Genomic DNA, 21,131 nt, shown 5'->3' on the forward strand with positions numbered 1-21,131 from the left:
GACTGCACAGTAAGTATTTTACTTTGATATTTTAAGTAAATTTAGCTGATGATACTCTTTTACTTTTACTTAAGTAAAATGGCAAACTTTTACTTTTCCGAAAGTATTTTTTACAGTGTTGTACTGGTACTTCTACTTAAATGAAGCATTTGAGTACTTTTTCCACCACTAGTGTTCAAAACAGTAGATGCCAATATACTGGGATACCTGTTATGTGCCGCGATCAAGGGTCATAAAAAAAAAAAAACGATTATCTAATCAATGGAATTCTCATACCTGACAGAAAAACTATAATCCGAAATAACCTGAAAAATCCCTGGCCTGATGCGAAGCATTCTTGCTCCACCACTGCCTCTTTCTTGTCAGAGATATTAAATTATCACCTGACCAGGATTCTCATTAAACTAAAGAGGCAGGTGCTCCATCACTAGAATTTCATTTTCATCAGGCCCCCGCCCTGAACTCCTCAGAGTAATGCGCTCTGCATGTAGTGTAAGGCATGACTTAGTGTTTGCTTTATTTGTCTGGCCTGTGCAGTCAGCAGGGCAGGGGTCACTCCTCTTCAATCAGGAAGCAGGTATAAGAGGGGGGAGAGAGAAGCAGGAATCAGGGAGTCAAGAGAGGAATGGAGGAAGGGAGTAACTGAGGAGAGGAAGCGTCAGATGCCAGAGGGACCAGGGAGTGAAGGCAGGGGAGAAACAGACAAATGCTTAAAATCTTGTTTAAGTTTGCATGACTTTTTTTCCTCTCTCATCACACATTTTGTTCATCCAGCTTCGTCACTTCACATCCATCTCCCTTCCGCCCATCTGTACTTGTTTTGCACATGCGTCACTCCTATCCCTCCATTTCTATCAGCCTCTATCTTCTTTGTATGTTGCTATCCCCAGCACACACATCATACACACACACACACTCCTCCTCGTTTCCCACGCTCAACCTTCTTTATTTGCGTGTCCTTAATTGTCCATTCCCTCTTTCACTGGCGGTACAACCCAACACCCTTTCCCTTATTATCTGAACTTTATCCAAACCCATCTGTCCATTCTCTTTCAAGTTATGCCTCTGTCTCTCAGTCTCCTGTTTTATCTTTTCTTCCTGTTCCCGATTGGATTATTATTATTCCCCAAATGGATTTCCGTTCTGACGATTCAGCATTTAGAATGAATATTTAAAGTTGAATTTCTAAAGTTATTATCCTCCAAATGGATTATTATGCACAGCACTCAGCTGGAAATTATAAAGTAGAGTTTAGCGTGTTGATTTTTTCAATTTGGCTCGTCTTGCAAGTCTTCTCAACCCTGAATGCTTTTTCTCTCTCTCACGCTTTTTCCCTTTGTCTCTTGCCATCTCTCACTCTGTCCTACTTTTGAAACCAGTTATTCTATCTATCTCTCTCTCCTCCCTCCAGACCCTCACTCTCCCTCTCTGTCTCCATTGCCAACCCACCCCCTTCGTCCCCTCACCCTCCCACCCTCCTGCCCTCCTTCTTTCTCCTTCTCTCTCCATCTCCTTCTCTCAGTTTTTCCCACTATCTCTCACTTCCCCCGCTTCTCAATTTTTTTCCCTCTCAATCACTCTCCCTGCAGTGTTAATTCAAATTGCCTGGTTTGGGAGGACAGTACAGTTCCAATAATGCCGAAAGCACTTAGGAGAACATAATCAATCTCTCTTTCTCTCGCTCTCAGTTTCTCCTCTCCTTCTCTTTCTCTCTGTTTTTTCTCACGCTATTTTATATTCCCTCCATATGTGGAACAGGATTCAAACTCTCTGCCTCCTTTTAACTCTCTCTGTCTCAATACTCTGTTCTAATCAAGCCTTTTTTGTATGAATATTTTATCCATGCTCTCAAAATGTGTCTCTTCTGTTAATGTGAGCATGACATTACACACTATATGGCCTGGTTTTTAATGCTTTGGGCTTGGCCCCTTTGTTTCAATTAGGGGAAATCTTGAAAATGCACTGTGGGTTTTTTCACGATTAGCTGGGCTACGGAGCAATGTTATTATTGGTGGGTCCCTATTTTGTTTGTGTCCTGCATGTGCATGTGGATGAACAAGCATGCAGGTGAGGCGCTTCACATTCTTGTTGCCGGTTTCACGCTATTCCACTGATTGACAATTGGTGTCGGTAAAATGTAAAAAGCATAGCAATGTACCAACAAGGGTAGAAAGCTAGTAAACATGGATGTAAACAATGCAGGACACAAAATACTGCAAACATCAGCTTTGCACGTGTTTTATGATGAAGAAAATGCACTCAACATGTTTGTTAAACCTGAAGGCTACACACAATGTATTCTGGTGAGAAACACTGAATGTAAGTAAAACCTTTGTTTGTTTACAAGAAAACTCTACAGGAAACCCTTAATGCTACAGTACACTGTTATATTTTAAACAGTTTTGTGCTCCCAGCTTTGTGGCATCAGTTTTGGGAAGGCCCTTTCCTGTTTCATCATGGCAATTGATGCTCCAGTACACAAAGCAAGGTCTTTTAAACAAATGGTTTTTCCAGTTTTTTTTGGCATAATTTGACTATCCTGTACAGAGCCTTGGCCTAAACCCCATCCAACACCTTTGGGACGAACTGGAATGCCAGCTGCAGCATGCAATATCAAGTCTGACCTCACTAATGTCCTTGTGCCTTAATAGGAGTAAATTCCTACAGGTTCTAAAATTGAGGAGTGGAGGCTGCTTTTGCAGCCTCCACTCCTCATACCATGGACACTCCTCATACCATGGACACTGAAAATTCATGATTCTGATTGGCTGGAAGGTGGGGATTAACTTTTAGGTAACTGGACACATATGATACAGGTGCTCTTTTGCTGTCCTTAATTAATGCTCCACTATTAAACTGTAGCGAAAGACAGCTACAGAGAGGCTTAGCTAAAATATCTTGGAGCTATTTGTGGATGTCCGGTATGGTAGGAGGCTATGTAACTAATGTTATCTATGCCAAAAAGATAGTGTTGATGATATCATGTAGCAAAAAGCAGCAATATATCATTGTAGGTTAAGTAGGTTCAAGATTTGAAAGCAGTCCATAGGATTTATCTTTCTCTCCCAACTTCAAAACTTGGTCATTTGTTAAAACTCCAAGCCCAGCCTTGCAAACCCTTTACTGTCTAGCCTGCTGTTGAAAGCAATGCAAACAGCAGGAATCCTGAGGCCCTGTGTTTCCTGATGATTGTAATGGATGATACAGGGGCTAAGAAACACCTGATGGTTTTGGGTATTATTTCTTACATATTAAAGCCCACGTCCATATACTTTTGGCCACATGGTGTATCTCTTTGCCTTACTGCTACATGCTCTTTTACATGAACATTTGTCCCACTTAAATTCTCCTCTTTCCCTTTCCCAAACCCTCCCATCACTTTTGTCCCTCCACTCACCTTTCTTTCATGTTCAAATATAGTTTTTACCTGACAAAAACATTTCCACTCCAACTCCTCTTTTCATTCCCTCTCCCCCTTCCTCTTTCTCCCTTGTCAGTCTGTCCCTCGCTCTTTCATGTGCACACCTCTCTTCATGTGTCAGCTGCTGCCCTGTCAGGTTTAAGGGGAGACCGGTGGAGAAGAGAAACAGAGATGTAAAGACAGAAAGAGAGAGGAATGGGGAAAAGGAAGGAGGACAGACATGATGAGGGAGGCACAGAGAGAGAGAGAGAGAGATAAAGAGAGAAAGAGGGTGACAAAGTGAGAGGGAGGTTGAGAGAGGCTAAGAGAGGGAGTGAAATACTTCTAATACAAAGAGACAGGCTGTGTTTCCGTGGCAACGTGGTTTCCATCGTAACAGCCCTGCTAAGGATGCCATTAGTGGGGAACAAAAAGAGAATGCCACTCACTGCTTGTTTGGAGCACACACATACACAGAGTGATACACACAAAAACACAACTGTCACCTACATGTATTTATACATTCTACTACGCTAACAAACACACACCAACACTCAGCAAAGATACACATACATGAAACCACCCACACTGCACTCTTTTCTGCCCCTTTCAACTCACAACTCAACACGCATCCTGCTGCCACTCCCCACTGCCCACACAGGAACTCAAACTAGTAAAGATATAATCTGTCTCACAACTGCCATCAGTCCTGCCGTGGCTCCTATATCATGGCAAATCATTCCGCAGTTTGAGCTGAGCAGCGAGGGCCCATCAGGCCACGAGGCACAGGGGCTCTGAGGAGCAGCCTCCAAATTCTACTGATGTCCCTGTGCGCCATAGACTTATTGGAAACAACGTGGGATGTTGATACTTTGATACACGTTTTGTAGTGCTGACCCTTTGCACGCATTTGTATCATTTGCATGCTCTTATCAAAAAGGACACAACATATCAAGTAGACAACAGTACGGAGTGTGTAGGTCCAAGCAGGACCACCAAGACTGCAGAATTAACATATTCCTTCCTACAATATTCATGTTTAATGGAGAAAGGCTGAGTGAATAAATAAGAGTCAGGCAGAAAATGCTTTTCTTTAGTATTCAGAAGACATGTCGATAGTTTGTTATACAGAAGGCATGCTGCTGACCCTTTGCTTCACCATTCAGTGATGCTCAACAGCATCTTGATAGGTCTGACAGCATGAAGGGGCAGTGAAAAGGATCCAGTGAAAATAATTTGGTTCCTGTTGTCTATATGTAAAAATGGGAGCTCATATTATTAATTATTCATTTACAAAGCCTACAATTCAGAAGTCATGCTGTTTATTTTCTACTTGGCTTAAGAGCACAAGAGAAACTGATATACTCTAGTAGCTTATACAATGGGAACATCGTATTTTAGTAGTATTTGTCTGAGAAAAGTCAAGTATGAGAAGTTAAAGAACTTACCGGTGTAATGCTGTAATATGAGCTGCTAAAATGTTCAATGTGCACAATTACACTCTCTAAGCCCTGATACTAGACAGCATGTTGATATTACTGTAGGCAGCAGGCATGTTGCTCACTTTCTGCTTTGCTCCAGGGCATCAGAGACAATAACCTACTTTCCACTGCAGGGCCGGATTGGCAAACAGAGCTTGTTCCTAACCTACTGCAAGTTACTGAAATTTCATCTCAAAATAAAATGTGATTTGTTTTGTTCCTTATCACCAAGAGATCAAACCAACAAATATTTGAACGGTATCATTCCAAAATGAGACTGAAAACAAATCTGGCAAGCACCTTTAAAGTAATGGTATGAAAATAAAAATTATCAGGGGTTACAATAGGTTACTAGAATATTTTCAAATGAAATCCTTGCACTATAAATCTTGCTATGCTATTACATTCACATTTAATCATGCACCCTGCAACCTTGTAATGGAAAAGTTGTTGAAGTTAGGGTTTAATACTTATCAGGCACCTGATACTGACAGTCATGATGTTAATACCAGTATAGGAAGCACCACAATCCCGACCCTCAGCATTTCTCCGGGGCACAGGAGATGTTGTTCCTCTCCATACAAGAACAGACCGTTACCCCCATATAGTACTGCAGAGCTGCAAAGCTGTTCAAAGCCATATGGCTCAGGTGCAACCCTATGTACAAAATGTACTGTGTACACACAGGCACGTTTACACATGTGGGTTTGGAAAGCAGTATGCTTTGGTGTGTGTAGCTGCAGTGTGTGTTAAGAGGTGAGGTGGGAGTTTAAGATGTCTTGCTGCGTTTTTCTGTGGGTACTGCGTGTTTTGTGACTCTATCCGTCATCAGCACAAACAATTCTGTTGACCCTGTTGATACTGCCATATAAGTCAGCAAGAAGACATCTGGGGAGAAATTATTTTGAAAATAGTGTAGCGCTAAAAGAGATACGGGTGAATAGTTTTCTTGATAACAAAAACTCCTGCAGGGTGTAACACAGAAAAGTGATGCTTGTGCCCAGATATATCTGAGTGGTTAAGTCAGCCACCCCTGAAGCCTTGTGTGTCCCCCTGTTAACCTTGGATCAAATCCTGCCACAACATTCTCTTTTCTGTTTAAATCTGTGCTTTTTAGAGTCTAAATAATCAGAAACACTGACTAGATGTCCATATAATGATGGTGGTTTTCAAATGCTATTGAGGTAGCCATGTTGATTAAAATTTAAAGTGAAACACAGTATGTGGGGTGGGCTAGGGGTCGGCAGAGTTACAGTACATCATAGAGACACCATATTACCATATTTTAAAAAAAAAATTGAAACGACAAATCACAAACATTATACATCTACGCAGGCGAATCCCATCAAATTGAAGGGCAATTCTAATAAGCTGTTCGAGCTTAAAAAGATATCTGACAGACAACTTTTTAATGTACAAGTTTCAAAGCAACATGAGTCAGCTAACAATGTTCCAAAATTACAAGCTCAAAAATAGCCTCAGAGCATGACTGACATCACTGTTAGACTTGATGAAGGGTTTGAGAAATTCTCAAACTGATACCAAGACATTTACTCAAATGAAGGTTAACTGATGGACAGTAACAGACCACCACCAGCTCTGCTGCCCAACAGTTGGCAGGAATGTTGGCTTTTCCAAATATTTGAATTAAGGATATACAGTCCAGATAGCAGAGAGGATCCAGCAGACCACCTCCTTATATTTAGACGTAAGGTTTTTTTTTACATTTAAAAGTTAGTAAAAGAAGCTAATGGGGTTGGTGAATTAGGTTTCTAAAAATCACACTGGATAATTCTCCAAAACCACATTTTTTTTACATCTAATGCTAAAATTTGTGAAATTCTCACTTTCTACGATATCTGCTCATGGCAACTACAATACAGTTAAGGCTAGGGAAAGACTGTCGTTTTTGAAATTAAACTACAGTTAAGGTATAGTTAGGGTTCGGTAACCAAAACACTGCTTAATGTTAGGAAAAGATTGTAGTTACAGTTAATATAAAGTCAAATGTTAATCAGACACTCTACAATCCATCCACAACCCTAGCCTCCACTCTCTTACATTCCACCTTGCTAGATAAAGGGCATACTCCTTCCTGCATTAGCACTGAACATTGGTACTGGACGTAAATCATGAGGTGCCCAATTGTCCAATATGGATCATTCCCACAGTATAGTAGGATACAAGGCTCTGGATTTGTAACTTGATTTCTGAAAATGCAGCTAAAAATTTACTGCCAACTGTTGACTCCATGGTGGATCTATAATGTATAGGCAATGTATAGTCATTTTGAGGGTCATTTGGTCAAATGACTGCTTTACATGGTCACATAAGAGCCAATGTACTTTATATGGCTATATGGCTGTTGTGTAGCACCCAAATGTCAAAACATGGTTCTGTCATGATGTTGCTATATTTCAAGAAGATAATAGCCTTACACAGGGTGGTTTCATGAACACAGGCTGAAGTCAGACAGTCACCATATCAAAAAATACCTGAACTTTAGAGCGCAGAGAGCAAAATAGACTTACACCTCCTTCATCCCTCAAAGAACTAGAGTCCTCTCTTCATATAAAAACCCACTGCACACAATTCAGGAGTTGGAATGCAGCAATCCAAGGACAAAAAAACTACTCAGAGGGCAAAACGTGACCCATCACCTCATTTACTTTCTGTGTATCTTGCTGGATCTTTCTTTACTTGGTGTACCCTATCCTGCACAAATTCAGTATTTTGTTTTGTGTGGTCACATAAATCATGCTGTACAAAATGCGAGATCTAATCGTACAAGCAGATACAAGTTTGGTTCTCTTCTTTCTTGAAAACGTATCTTTGTTGCTGGCATCATGTATAGAGAGATAAAAGTTCAGCTACTTGATTGAATGTGATGGACACCACGCTTTAGGTAGGTGCTACTATCAACCGACCATTATTCAGAACAAGGTGAAAATACAACACAGGTCTGGTCTATTGCCTCCCCATTCTTATCTAACAAAAAAAACCTTGGCATAAGTTGGGGGAACTATACAGAAACTCTGCTGTGACAAATTCAGCTGTGTCTCTGCAGCAATGTTTACACTAAGCTAGGATGCAAACCACAAATATTAAAATATCATGAATTTTAGACGTGGTTAATGGCCTGAGTTGCATGCCATAACCTTATTTCTACCATACTTCCTGTTATTCTTTGTCATTATAACATCATAAACATTATGTTTAATATGTTAAAAAATTACTTTGAATAAAAGCAAATTGATTTATTGATGCAGGCTTATGAGCTGGATGCTTGCATGTGTATGGGACTGTTTTTTTGTTGTTGTTGCTTCTGTGTTAGTTGTTTTCCTAGTACACAGCGTTCTGTTTATTAGCATATTGCATTGTTTAAAAGCCCCCCTCAGCGCCCAACCGCCTCATGCCAATAAAAGTCTATTAAGCTTGTTTGACTTTGCTAATGCAAATCAGTCTTTGACGGAGAACAGGGCAGTCAAAGTTTCAGTCTACCAAACAAGTCCCTGACACAGGACTGATATGACAGAGAAGAAATACAGGAGCTAATGCAAATAATAAAATGCCCGGTGGGGATTGTTTTATTGATAAGGATGTTGATAATGACGATGATACTGAATACGGTAACGATGATAAAGATAATGGGATGACAAACAATAAAATGTCCAGTGGCATGATAATAATAATGATGACGATGATTAAGTTTATTATGGCACAAAAAAATTGCTTTTCAATGAGAATATTACAGTATTTTACTATTTTGACAACTTATACAGTCTTAAATTGAAATGAACTGAACTTTCATGAACTTTTATTTTGTAATATATAATTCCGACTTTTATTCATTCCTAATGAGTGTCTGGTTTAAACCTTATTTAACAGGTTTTTCTGACAACAGATGAAGCCATGTTTTAAAACATAAATTCCCTTAAAAGGACATCCACTGCAATTTCTTTTAAAGAAAAAGTTAAGCATTTTGGCAAAAACGCTTATTCTTTTCCTTGCCGGGAGTTAAATGAGAGGATTGGTACCAATCACGTTGGTACACTAAATATAAGGCTGCTGCCAGCAGCCAGCTAACTTAGCTTAGCATTAAGACTGGAAACAGGCAGAAACAGTTAGCCTGGCTCGGTCCAAAGGTGAGGACAGAGCTAAGTTAACTGGCTGCTGGCTCCAGCTTTGTATTTACTGTACAGACATCAGAGCGGCATCAATCGCATCTAACTCTCTCAATAATGCAAATAATTTCCCAAAATGTTGAACTCTTCCTTTAAGTCAGATTTATTTATTTTTTTATTTATTACTTATGTGACTGTTAAATGATAAGCATAGGGATGCTGGGGCTAGCGCATTCAGTGTATGCGGCTCAAAGTTCATTCAGCAGCTAGAAGCATAAGGTAGGCAGACAGACAAGTACTGCCTGCTGTCAAATCCTAAATCCTAAATCCTTTTTACTTCCACATCTATGAGTCTGATCTGCACCAAGATAAGATAAATCCTGTTCCCAACAGTACTGTAGTAAGTACAATAAAGTGTATTCAGGCTGTGGTGGCAGACTAGGCCTTCATGCTGTACTGAAAGTATCCCCACAGTAAGCATCATACATGCTGGGGGTGTATTTTTCGTCTCACAGTACTATCTATTCGTCATGTCTGACTCATACATCTGTGTACTGTATCTCTAAACGTGTTGGTATGGATGCTGAAGGCTTGGCAGATTGCCCACAGGTCGACGTACGTGGACAAGCTGCAGGCTTGTGGGTGAATGCAACCAGACAGAGAGAGTGCAGACTAAAGAATAGGTGGTGTAATTTAGGAGAACAAGGGAGGGGTGGGGCAACATTTACATTCATCACAGGAGCTCACCTCGCTTCAACTCACATGACGTGAGAAAGAGAGGGCGAGGAGAAGGGGAGCACACGAGCAGTTGAGATAAAAAATAGAGAGGGAGAGATGCAACGAGACAGAATGGGGTTGAGCAAAAAGATCTTTTCTGTGTATCTTGTTTTTTTTTTTCTTTCAACCCCAGGAATGCTTTTGCGATGAATCTATAAACACAAGAAGCTGTATTTTCAAAAGAAAGCAAATATGACATTCTTGGGATCCATTTCAAACTATCTAATCTATGAACTGCATTGAGATAAAGAAAGAAAACGTTTGAGACAAATGGGCACTTTTATTCGTAATTACAAAGAATACACAAAGTATGCTATTTCAAAATTATACTCTTTATGCTATTCTAAAACAAATGACACAAAAAGAAAAAGGACCATAGGGAAAGTGAGTTTGCTCCTGTGGCTTCATTATAAAGCATACAGTGGACAACGTGCAAATTTAGATCTATGTATTTACTGTAACGATTACATTTACTGCACAGCTATTCGTCTCTTACAAAATTCCACCTGTGTGTAGTAGTGTACAAAGAGAGTGGAAGGGGGGTTGATGGTACACTTCTCGCCTGTTTTCCCACCTGGCATCCGTCTCAGGGTGAAAAGCTTATATGGGGTAAACTTCGATTGAAACAGCCTCTGACGCCTTAGTAGATTGGATTGTCACATGGAATACGTAGGAATGTGTGTGTGCTTGTGTGTGAAACTGGGTTTCTGTTTGTCGATGCCCTAACATTTATTTTTCTATATGTGTATTTGCATGTCTCTGAAAACGTAGGAAGGGGCAGTGGAGTTCATGTAAGCGTCTCCATTTGTGTGTGTGTGTGTGTGTGTGTGTGTGTGTGTGTGTGTGTGTGTGTGTGTGTGTGTGTGTGTGTGTGTGTGTGTGTGTATGTGTCCATGGTCATCACAGAAAGTGTCAAGGCTGAATAATGTTTATACTGTAGGTCAGCAGGAAAACATCTGAACATATTGGTCTGATGTATAGGCTAATGTGTGTATATGTGAGTGTCTGGGCATGTGTGTTGCGGTTGTGTGTGTGTGTGTGTGTGTGTGTGTGTGTGTGTCTGTGTGTGTGTGTGTGTGTGTGTGTGTGTGTGTGTGTGTGTCACAGCATGTGGCCCTGACAAGGACCAGCTTGGCACAGCATTGATGAGTAATTGAGCGGGTACATTGTGGTCTTCACTCATGCCTGTCTTCTTCCACATCCCTGCCTCCTTCTCTCTTCGCTCCCTCTTTTTTAATTCTTCTCCTTCTATCTCTTTCTGTGTCTTTCTTTCCCTCTCTCCCTCCCCTCTATTATCCTAATTTTCTTTCATCTCCCTGTCTTCCCTTCTTTCTCTCTCTTCTTCCACTGATACAAGAGACCATGGGTGAAGCATGGACAAAGCAAAGGCAAACAGGGAGACAGCAAAAATAAAAAGATTAAATTAGAAAAGAGGTCTGAATAGAAAGACGAATGGATGGAAATTAGGTAAAAAAAAAAGAAACTGTTAACTCAGTAAAGCACTAAAAATGTAAAAGAGAGGTGGAAGGGATATTTGTGAAATGAAACGGGCAATTTGTAGGGCTGGGGAATAATTCAATATTTTCATTTATTAACTTTCAGTGCAATCAGATCTTGATATGATGATATTTTTAGAGCTGAAACAATTAGTCAATCAATTGATTAGTCATTGACAGAAAATTATTCTATTTTAATAATCAACTAACCATTTGTTATTTTTTCAAGCAAAAATGCCAAATATCTTCTAGTTCAAGCTTCTATGTTGTGACAGTTTTTCTTGGTTTTATGTGATGGTAAATATAATATCTTTAGGTTTTGGACTGTTGGTAGGACAAAATTAAATTAAATTTAAAGACATAATCTTAAATGTTTGATTGGTATTTTTGTCTGTTTGTGATATTTTATAGAGAAAACCAACCATTGATTAAGAAGATACTCTGCAGACTAATCAATGTAGCTACCATTTTTGTTATCATTGATCATGATCTGTTGTCCAAATTAATAAATCCAAGACATCCACGAAAAATTAAAAATTTGAGTTAGTGATTTTTGGGTGACATGTTTGTGATGGGTTTTTTCTTATTGATGAACAATGCATAACACTGTAAATTAATGTGATTAATTGGTAGGTGATTTTGCACATATTTGCTATATTTTGATATATATCAATATCTGAAATATTTGTGAATTACAGTAATGAGTACAGTATAATACATTGTATTCTCCCATCTAGCACTTCTATACTTTTTCCTTTACTCATTTCCAAATCAGTTTGTGGATAGATTCACTGAAGTTGTGGAGGATTTGTGTACTGATATTAACAGACAAGCGGGCTGACTCACACAGAGGGATTCTCCTATCTCAAGCTGTACTGCACTTCTCGATTTGCAAGCTCTGGAGCCGAGTGACACTGAACAGACAGACCTCAAGTCTCAGTGAGTATACAGGTATCTCCCCTCAGCACCATATTCAACAGTAGTTTGATTTTGCTTTAGTACAGTGTCACATTGTCAAAAAACCTTATAATAGTCCAGAAACGGACATGCAATTTTATTGTGATGAATATGCATGACTATGCCTTTTAAGTACAAGGCCACAACTGGGTCAAACCTATAGTATGCATCAATAAGAGATGTGATTCTTTTAATGATCTAAGTCCCAGTGCCTGATGTCTTTTAGTATGTTTCCATCTCTCCCTCGCTCCTGTTTTAAAAAAATGAAAGATTAGTCCTAACTAGTAGACAGATGATTAATCATTAATCATCATTAATCATTTCATGATTAATGAATCATGAAGGGGGGGAAATCTGTAACTGTTTATTTACAAGAATCTTACCACCCGTCACCGGGACCAAGAGAGACGGACAATTATAAATGGAAAGATGTAAACATTTGGAAGGGAAATGGTCGCCAGCAGCATGCCTTGGATCCTTTCATTGTAAGGGCAGATATGACCCAGTCCTCAATTTGTACTTTTCTGTCCACATCTCTCCTCTCCCCTCCTCTCCTCTCCATACATACTGTAGGCTTTATAGGAAAGCACTGACTCATCTCGGTCTATGAACAGATAGAGGTCCATTCCCTCTCCACCTCTGAATCAGGGCGGAGGCAGGCGGAGATAAGGCTAATAAGGGTTCTGGCAAAGGGCTGGTGTAAGGTCCACAAGGGGATAAGAGGGGAGGATGGATGTCAGAGAAGGGGAGGAAAGGGGGGAGGAGTTGCTTGTAGCTCATGGTGCCAGTGGTGGTGGTGGTGGTGATGTAGGGATAAGTGGGAAAAGGGAGGGCTAGACTATTTGTGTCTAGAGGAAAGAGAGGTACAGGAGGAGGGGTAGGAGTGAGGAAAGGAGAGCAGAGAGGGAGGGGAGATGAAGCTGGTGCTATAGTTGTATGAAGCAAGCGGAGGAGGGAGGGAGGGAGGAGGAGTTTGGAGGGTGGTGTAAGGGCATCACCTGAGGGAGTCAGGAGACGTTGGTGGAGGGTTGGGATGGAGGGGAAGGTGTGGCTGATCCTGTACCATGGGGACAGAGTGAGAATGAAGGAAAAGAGGCCAAGTAGGAGGAAAAAGGAGGGAGGGACGAGAGTGAGACGATGCCTGAACTTGAGAGGAGGGGAAAAAAGAGAGTTGAGGAGACATGGCTCGGGTATGGAGGTATGTTTTCTTTCTATAAATAAAGGACTATTTCCACTAACTGTAAGGGTAAAAATACATAAATAAAATAAATACAGAGGACAATGGGAACATGTATCTTTGGAAAATGAGGTGAGAGTGAGACGATGCCAGAACTTGAGAGGAGGGGAAAAAAGAGAGTTGAGGAGACATGGCTCGGGTATGGAGGTATGTTTCTACTCTATTCTAGTGTCTTCTACTGGCATCTGAGAATGGGGAGAAACACAAAGAGGGAGCTTGAAGGATTGGAGTGATTGGATGGGGGAACAAGAAGCAAGAGGCAAGAAGGTCAGTGAGGGAAGAGGGTGAATTAACACCTGAACATCCAATGTAAATCTGTCAGTCTGCATCATGTGAGCTGACCTTTGCCAACAAGCCGTATTTATAAAGAGAGAGAAATATGTAAAGAAAGATGGGGCAAATGAAAGAGAACTTTGATAATATAGGAGTTCAGGAATAAAAAACGGGGCAGGAGGATAGAGGGAAATGGAAGGATGAACAAAACAGAGTAAGGGCACTTCTAGTTCATCATCGAACATGTCGAAAATAATACCATTTTGTTTTGTTTTGTGATATCAATCATTTTGTAAAAGCCTTCCTCATCTCATTTCTAATTATTTCCCTAGTCCTCTCTAAGTACACATAACCACTGTATCTGCCAGCATTAATATACTGAATGGGAGCAATCTGTCTATAATGTAAAGCAATAGAGCAGAGGAGAGAAATAGAATTTGAGATGGAAAGAGTGAAAGTGAGGCAGTTCAGGGAGGGGGAGGTACAGAAAAAAGTTATGGGGTGAGTTTAAAAATGGCAACATTCGTAATGGCCAGAGTAAATTGAGACCAACGGGATTGGAAAACAGGACACATAAATTTAGGGCTCTCAATATTTTTCAATACCTCTTCCTGCCCTCCTCCTCTCTCTCTCTTTCTCTCTCTCCCTCTCGATCTTTCTCTGTCCAGAAAAGGGGAACACACACAGTGTGCTGTCACATTTTCTAAACCAGGACAATGAGAAGGTAAGAAGAGACTAGTAGAGGGACATTTTTCCAAGCCATGCTGCACCAGGAAACCCAGTTCACAGTGTCTATGGAAATGGATATATCTCCCTAAACCAAAAATTGGCCCTTTAAGGCTCATTTAAGCTCACAATGTAGCCGTCACTACCCACTTATTTTCACGCGTCCTTTACGCTGGCATGGATGTTAAGCAATAGATCCACTAGAGTTCAGCCCAGAGACAAAAGTTTAGGACCTCCACTTCATTCGCTACCGTCCAACTCACATTTAATTTTCGTCCAATCTCCTCTCAGCTGTTCTGTAGTAACTGTTTGTTCCTTTGCTCAGGCGAAGTAACACCATATAGATGTTCAAGATTTCTGACCAACTCGCATAACCTCTTCTCAAAAGGCTCCACCATTTTCAAAATTTCTTTGCCGTGTCTTATGGTACTGTCTCGCTTGAACTATTGGCTACACTTTCCCCACAATTTCCGGTGGTACTGAGCTTTCAGAAAACGTGCACAAATACGAATGAAATGAACGCAGAGTACCAACAGAAGATTCGGTCAGTACCCGTATACATATCTAACATTGTGCATAAACGAGCCATTAGATGAAGCTGTTAGTGCTGCCAATCATGATGTGTCATCACCACAGTAAGCAAGAACTACTGCATTATTCTCCACTTTGAAAAACTCCAACAACAGCAGTTTGGAAAAAGAAAGACATGCCAGTCCTTATATCAGTGTTTGTGGAAAATAAAGCATTCAGCCGTTGATACAATTTTAACTGACCAATTTGTTTTATTTTTTAGCGATTTTAGCTATTTCACAGTGTTCAATATACTTTTTTAAAAGAAACAAGATTCAATCTCAAGATATATGCAAGTTATGAAACGCTCCAGATTTCCAGGTCAAGCTTCTGCAATTGAAAATAGCCATATGATAGAGTGCTAGAAACACAAAAACAATAAAATAGCTAACAGAGAGGTACCCGGGAATAAAACCGGACAAAGATAGCAGAAAAAAAAGAAAGAGCGCATATCCTGGATGAAAGGACAGATCAGAAAGCTTTTACAAGCGGTTTACTGTGCTTTACTGGACACAACAAAATCCATGAATGAACAAAACAATTAGGGGAGATATATGTGAAAGAGACAGGAACAGAGAGCGGGACATGAAAAAGGGAAGAGAAATAATAACAGACAAAGGGAAACACTGAGAGAGACATCAGGCACAGGAAAACTCGCTTTTAATTCTCTTATCGTTTACAAATGCTCCTAATTGCGTCTATGTTTTAGAAAGGACGCAGTGCTGTCACGCCGAACAGCACATTACATTAATATAGTACAGGACCTCAGTGATTACTACAATAGGTGCTATTGTAGGACATTAATTGGGAATATAAATGCAGGCACATTTGACCCCCTGGACAAAAACTCCAAGAGGATGTGGTGAGTGTACCTAAACAGGAAATGATGCCCAAACAAGTCAAGTTCTTTGTGACCAAAAACTTCACATAAACATACACAAAAATTCAGTTCGACACCAATTCTACACTATCATCAAGCCTGTTTCCTCTGAAGGATTAACACACACTCTCAAACACACACACACAGGGATGGTTGTGCTCAGACACAAAATCACTCTCTGTCTTTACTTCAAAAGCGTGGACAACCACAGCCAAAAGACCACATCTGAAACGATGAAAAGCCTGATGTATTTGGGTAAAAGTTAATTGATCGTATCCTGCTGTTTTTGTTCCTAGAGTAGGCTGCCAGTGCCAATTACATAAAAAATGGCAGTGAACAAATTTTGTTTGTGTGTGGTAGCACCTGTGTGTGCATGCATCCCCATGTTTGTGTTAGTACATGTGTGTATGTGATGGTGATGTTGCAGCAGCAGTTCATTGTGGATCTAGTTTGGCATTTATTCCATTATCTATTTAATATTCATACAATAATTTCCCTTGTAACATATGTCTTTCTGTATACTTAAGAAAACACATGTGTGGGCGAGTGCATGCTTATGCGGTTTTTGTGTGTCCGCCTGCATATATTTGCATGTGTGCAAATGTTATTCATATTTTATTATAGTTTCCCTCAGGTCATCAGGGTTGCCTGCTCCCTTTTTAATTAATTGCTGATGATCTTACATTTAAATGCTATGCACAATTGGATGCTATCTCTCTCCTAATCTACAGCAGCAGCAGCTTCTACTCATAGATTAGCTCGCTGTTCGTACTGTGTAGCAGCCCTGGGGTGATCGGCGACAACTACAGCTATTTGTACCACTACAAAGCCATACCTTCTAGACAAGCTGAGAAAAATGTCTCACCATGTCTTGATAATATGAGCATTAGCCAAAGCTTTAGATCATACTGATTATTGCAGTCCAACAGACACTGTAGAGGGACAACTAGCAGGGTGGTGCTGGGAACCACTACTGACAAAAGACTGGCAACTACAGCCATGTTGGCTAGGTAACAACACACACAAATTCACATTAACACGCACACAGATGCACAAGGACACACACACCCACACACTCTTAAACTGTTGGATGCTATCCCTTTCTCTTTTCCATCTCCTCCTCCTTTATCATGTCCTGTCTTTCACAGATGTGGCTACAGCTGCGCTCTATCCATCTTTCTCTCCTCCTTCCCTCCTCCTCCACTGAGGCTGTTATTTCCTGAGCAAAGAGTCAGCTTTTCTTTTTCATGTACCATCAGCTACACTGGATAGAGGCGATACACCTGCTGCTGCACTCCCTGCAAACAAACAATCTATTTCACTCTGACTTCCCCTCTCTCATTCTCTCTTTCTCAGTCATCTGGCCATGTACTCAGTGCACACATCCTCTTACTTACCTTCCAGCCCTCCATCACTGATCTTATTCATTGATATAGATGTGAGTGCCCTTTGCCTCCATCCATCTCTCTCTTTTCCCCTCCTCCTCTGCCTTTTTCTTCATTCCTTGTTAATACTGGAGCTGCCTGGCTTCCTCCTTCTATCCCTTTATCTATCAAATTCTCCTACTTTTCAAACTCATACACAAGTTCAGTTTTTTTTCTCTGGACTAGCAGTAACTACAGCACATAGCTACTTCCCACTGGTAAGCTCTATGTACAGATACAACCACTTTTTGTCACTGTAGTCCCACTTTTCATTGCTCTGCTACTTCAGCAGTTTTGCTCCATCCCCACGAGGAATTGTTCTAAAAAATCCAGTTTTGTTCTTGTTAGAGATGTCAGAAGGCTTACAGAGGTGTAAGGCTGATTGAGTGACAGTTATGGTGCAAAAGTCTATGTTTTTAAGTCTTTAAGGGGACTGTATCTCCCTTTGGTATGTAATGCTGTGCTTAGCTCTGTTTTGCATCACCACAAATACCGACTAACAATCCTTGTAGATGCAAATGTGGGCAGAAAAATGTTATTCTGATTCTTATTCAACCTGACTCTTTACACGGCACTACAGTAGTCCACTCCAGGGGGTACATTTTATGGAATTATCTTGTAACATTCTTCCAAATTCTTTTCCTAGTCAGCCTGCACTAAAAATCAAAATGCTGTATTCTCTGCGTTATGTGTCGTTCCCTATTATCATTCTTCCTTGGATGTGTAATGAAAAAGGAGGGGTTTTGGTGAACTCAACCGTTCATTCTATCTTACACAATTACTTTCAATTACTTGGTGTTGCTCCATCTCTGCTGTCCATACAGAAGAAAAGTTTTATCTCCCACCAGATATTTTTCCACCCTCCTCTCCTCCCAATCCAAACAGTGTCACACTCTGTCTCCTCCTCTGCTGTCGACTCAGCCCTTGTCCTCTACCCTCATCTGTCCATCAGCTCTACAGGCTTCCCTGTCTGAACACCACCTGATCTGACAAAAACCCTTCAAACAATTCCTGCATCTCTTCTGCTACCCGCTTTCACTCAAAAGTAGAAATTCTTCCACCCAATCTCATCCAGCTAACTCGATTTCTCCACTTTCCCCCATGTTCCTCTCTCTTTTTCTCTCCCTCCCTCAGATCCCTCTCTATCGTATTTTCGCCACTCCATTGTCTCAGCCCATTAAGCAGACACAAATCCGTTTGGAGACTGAGCCTTAGCACAGCTTCGTCCTCACTCTCCTGGGCCCCGGTGCAGCCAGGAGGAAGCTCTCAGGAGAGGCAGACTCGGGCTTGTGGCCGGGGAAATCCATTTAAACCTCTGCCACAAAACGCTACTCTTTCCTGCTGCCTGGTACACTTAGGGCACATGTGTTTAATGAATGATACTGTCCCTGCGCACGCACACAGACACACACAGGCTAATGCATTCTGCCCCCACTGCTTCCCTCCTTCTGCGCAATAAAATACAAACATAAATTTTCATAGGTAATGTAACCATCCATGCACCAGGAGTGCTTTAAAAGATGTACTTGTTTTTAGGACATGACGTTAGTGGGGTTGGGAGTTAAAGACATTTGGCCGCAGTGCTGGGGCAGAGGGAATGAAAATTTAAGAAAATAGAGAAGGTTTGTGCATGTATGAGTATTGTGCTGCGGGAAAATTTGTGTACTGTGCAGCAGTCTTTGTGCTTGGAAGACTGCAGTTTTAAATGCAGGTGGATCATTCCCTGCCATTTCTCTGCTTAGTGCTCTAATGGGAAGGAACAGGGAGAAGAGCATCAGTGGTTGCCGCTGGCCTTGCCATGTCACTGCAACTCATGTCTCTACTGGTACAACAACCTGTTGACACCAGAGGGTCAGCACACAAACTGGAGGATGACAGCATGGAGACGGGGATTGCTGAGATAAGACTGAGACTCTATGAGGCTCTGAATGAAACAACAACCAGCAAGTTCTCAACAGCAGGGGCAACTTTTGTCAGTGTTTTAAAACAGGTTACACTTTCTCTGCAGGGAAGCCACATTAAATAGACTTTTTCTTTAACTGGTTATTATTTAATACTGCTGTGTATAAAGTACCAAATGAATGAACTGATTTTTTGGAATGGGGTCCAAGTCTAGATCCCAGGCGGACAAAGATAAAGCAGCAGCAGATTGCATTATCCTAGGCAAGGCCTAGTAAATAGGCAGAGATCTAGCTCTCTATTTTGGTGCAATCTCCAGCTGATCCTGTAACTGGCATTAGTGCTGTTGGCAGTTTGTCTTTCAAGTCAGACAACCCAGCTTACCCTGTCTGCCTATCTGTCTACACCCAGAGTTAATACTGATTGGGTAACTGTTGGGTTTTTTTTTTGGCCGTCAGTGTGAAAGAGAGCCCTGCTAAATCTAACAGCAAAATTTATAAAAGTAAACCCTGTTACACTTCACTAATTTCAGACAAAAGTGGGCACAGAAAATAAAAGATAACTGTGGCCCACTCTCAGTAGAGTGGGTTGTTCACTAATCAGTAGGTGGTTCGATTACCAGCATGCCAAGTGTCCTTGGGCAAGATACTGAACCCCAAATTGCCCCTTATAGCTGTGCCGTCGATGCGTGTGTGTGTGCGTGTGTGTGTGTGTGTGTGTGTGTGTGTGTGTGTGTGTGTGTGTGTGAATGTAGCATGTAGCGTAAAGCGCTTTGACAGGTGGATAAGACTAGAAAAATATAATATATAAGTGCAGTCCATTTACCATGCAGTCGAAATAACCGGAAACTTTCATAGTAGTTTAAGCTGTCTTTAAATCTATCTTTTGTTGATGGAAAAAACTCTTTGTATGGTTACATAATCTATCAGTGAAATGATTTCACAGCAGTGACAGTAACACAGCTATGACTGATAGCAAAATGCAGCCAATCAAAATGGAATCCAGCAGAAATTTAAGGTCATAGTAAAGACTGGCCTCGCAAGAATCAAACAGCAATTCATCATACACTACAGCAGAAATTTTACCATTCAAGTCAATGGGAAAGTGGTCTCAGACTTTTGGATCCCACTGTGGGTCTGTTGTCTATGCTGAACTTCCAATAACAAGACTAAAAAATTTAAATGGAGCTTTATTAAGTGTGGTTCGGAATAAAATTTTTAATGACAATCAACAAATTAAAAGTTTTTTGCAGTTGCAGCTATCACAGATAAGTGCAGGACACTACATTTATCAGTGCTGACCAACATTTTCCATTCACTATTTCCAGGGTGAGCCCCTTCTTTTATTTTAACACTCAAACCACCTGTACATACTTCCTTGCCAATTACTGTTAATGTGAACAACTTTTGTTTCTACATAACATCCACTGTTTGAAAGTGAGTGCAGTGCATTTTTTCTGAAGAAAGACTTCCTACCTTGGCAGCCATGATCATGGAGGAGCCCCCACGGACTCCGAGGATTGGGATATGGGTCTGGGCTGAAATGAAGTCCAGGATCTGGGCAATGGCCTCCTGGTCGGTGTCATCCCCAAACACCACACCCTGCAGCCAGTGCTCAGTCATTAGGTCACAGATGCTCTTGATGATGCTTTTAGGGTCCGTCTCATTCATGGTCAGCACCTCCACATTGGGCGCCATGTGGAGAAAGTCCTCCTTCTCCCGGGCCCCAGCCAGCGCCACCTCGCTGGAGTTGCCCACCAGGACTACAGCGATGCTGAGGCCTCGCAGGATGTTTGGCAGGGTCATATGGTGTGGAGGGGGCTGGGGGATGGGGATGTAGTGGCCGCCACCGCCTCCCCCGCCCTTCTCTCTCCGTGAGTGGCAGGCC

General features: G+C 41.2%; 1 protein-coding gene across 1 annotated transcript in view; it reads right to left on the reverse strand.

The window, feature by feature from the left end:
• Positions 1–20,914, reverse strand: part of LOC120787268 (glutamate receptor ionotropic, NMDA 2B) — a 79,674-nt gene extending 58,760 nt beyond the window's left edge. Inside the window, exon 1 of the mRNA XM_040122926.1 lies at positions 20,720–20,914. Within this exon, the coding sequence (XP_039978860.1) occupies positions 20,720–20,914 (195 nt within the window). The remainder of the gene's footprint in view (positions 1–20,719) is intronic.
• Positions 20,915–21,131: the final 217 nt, after the last annotated feature.

The sequence above is a fragment of the Xiphias gladius genome, chromosome 3, assembly GCF_016859285.1.
Source record: "Xiphias gladius isolate SHS-SW01 ecotype Sanya breed wild chromosome 3, ASM1685928v1, whole genome shotgun sequence".
Taxonomy (NCBI): domain Eukaryota; kingdom Metazoa; phylum Chordata; class Actinopteri; order Istiophoriformes; family Xiphiidae; genus Xiphias; species Xiphias gladius.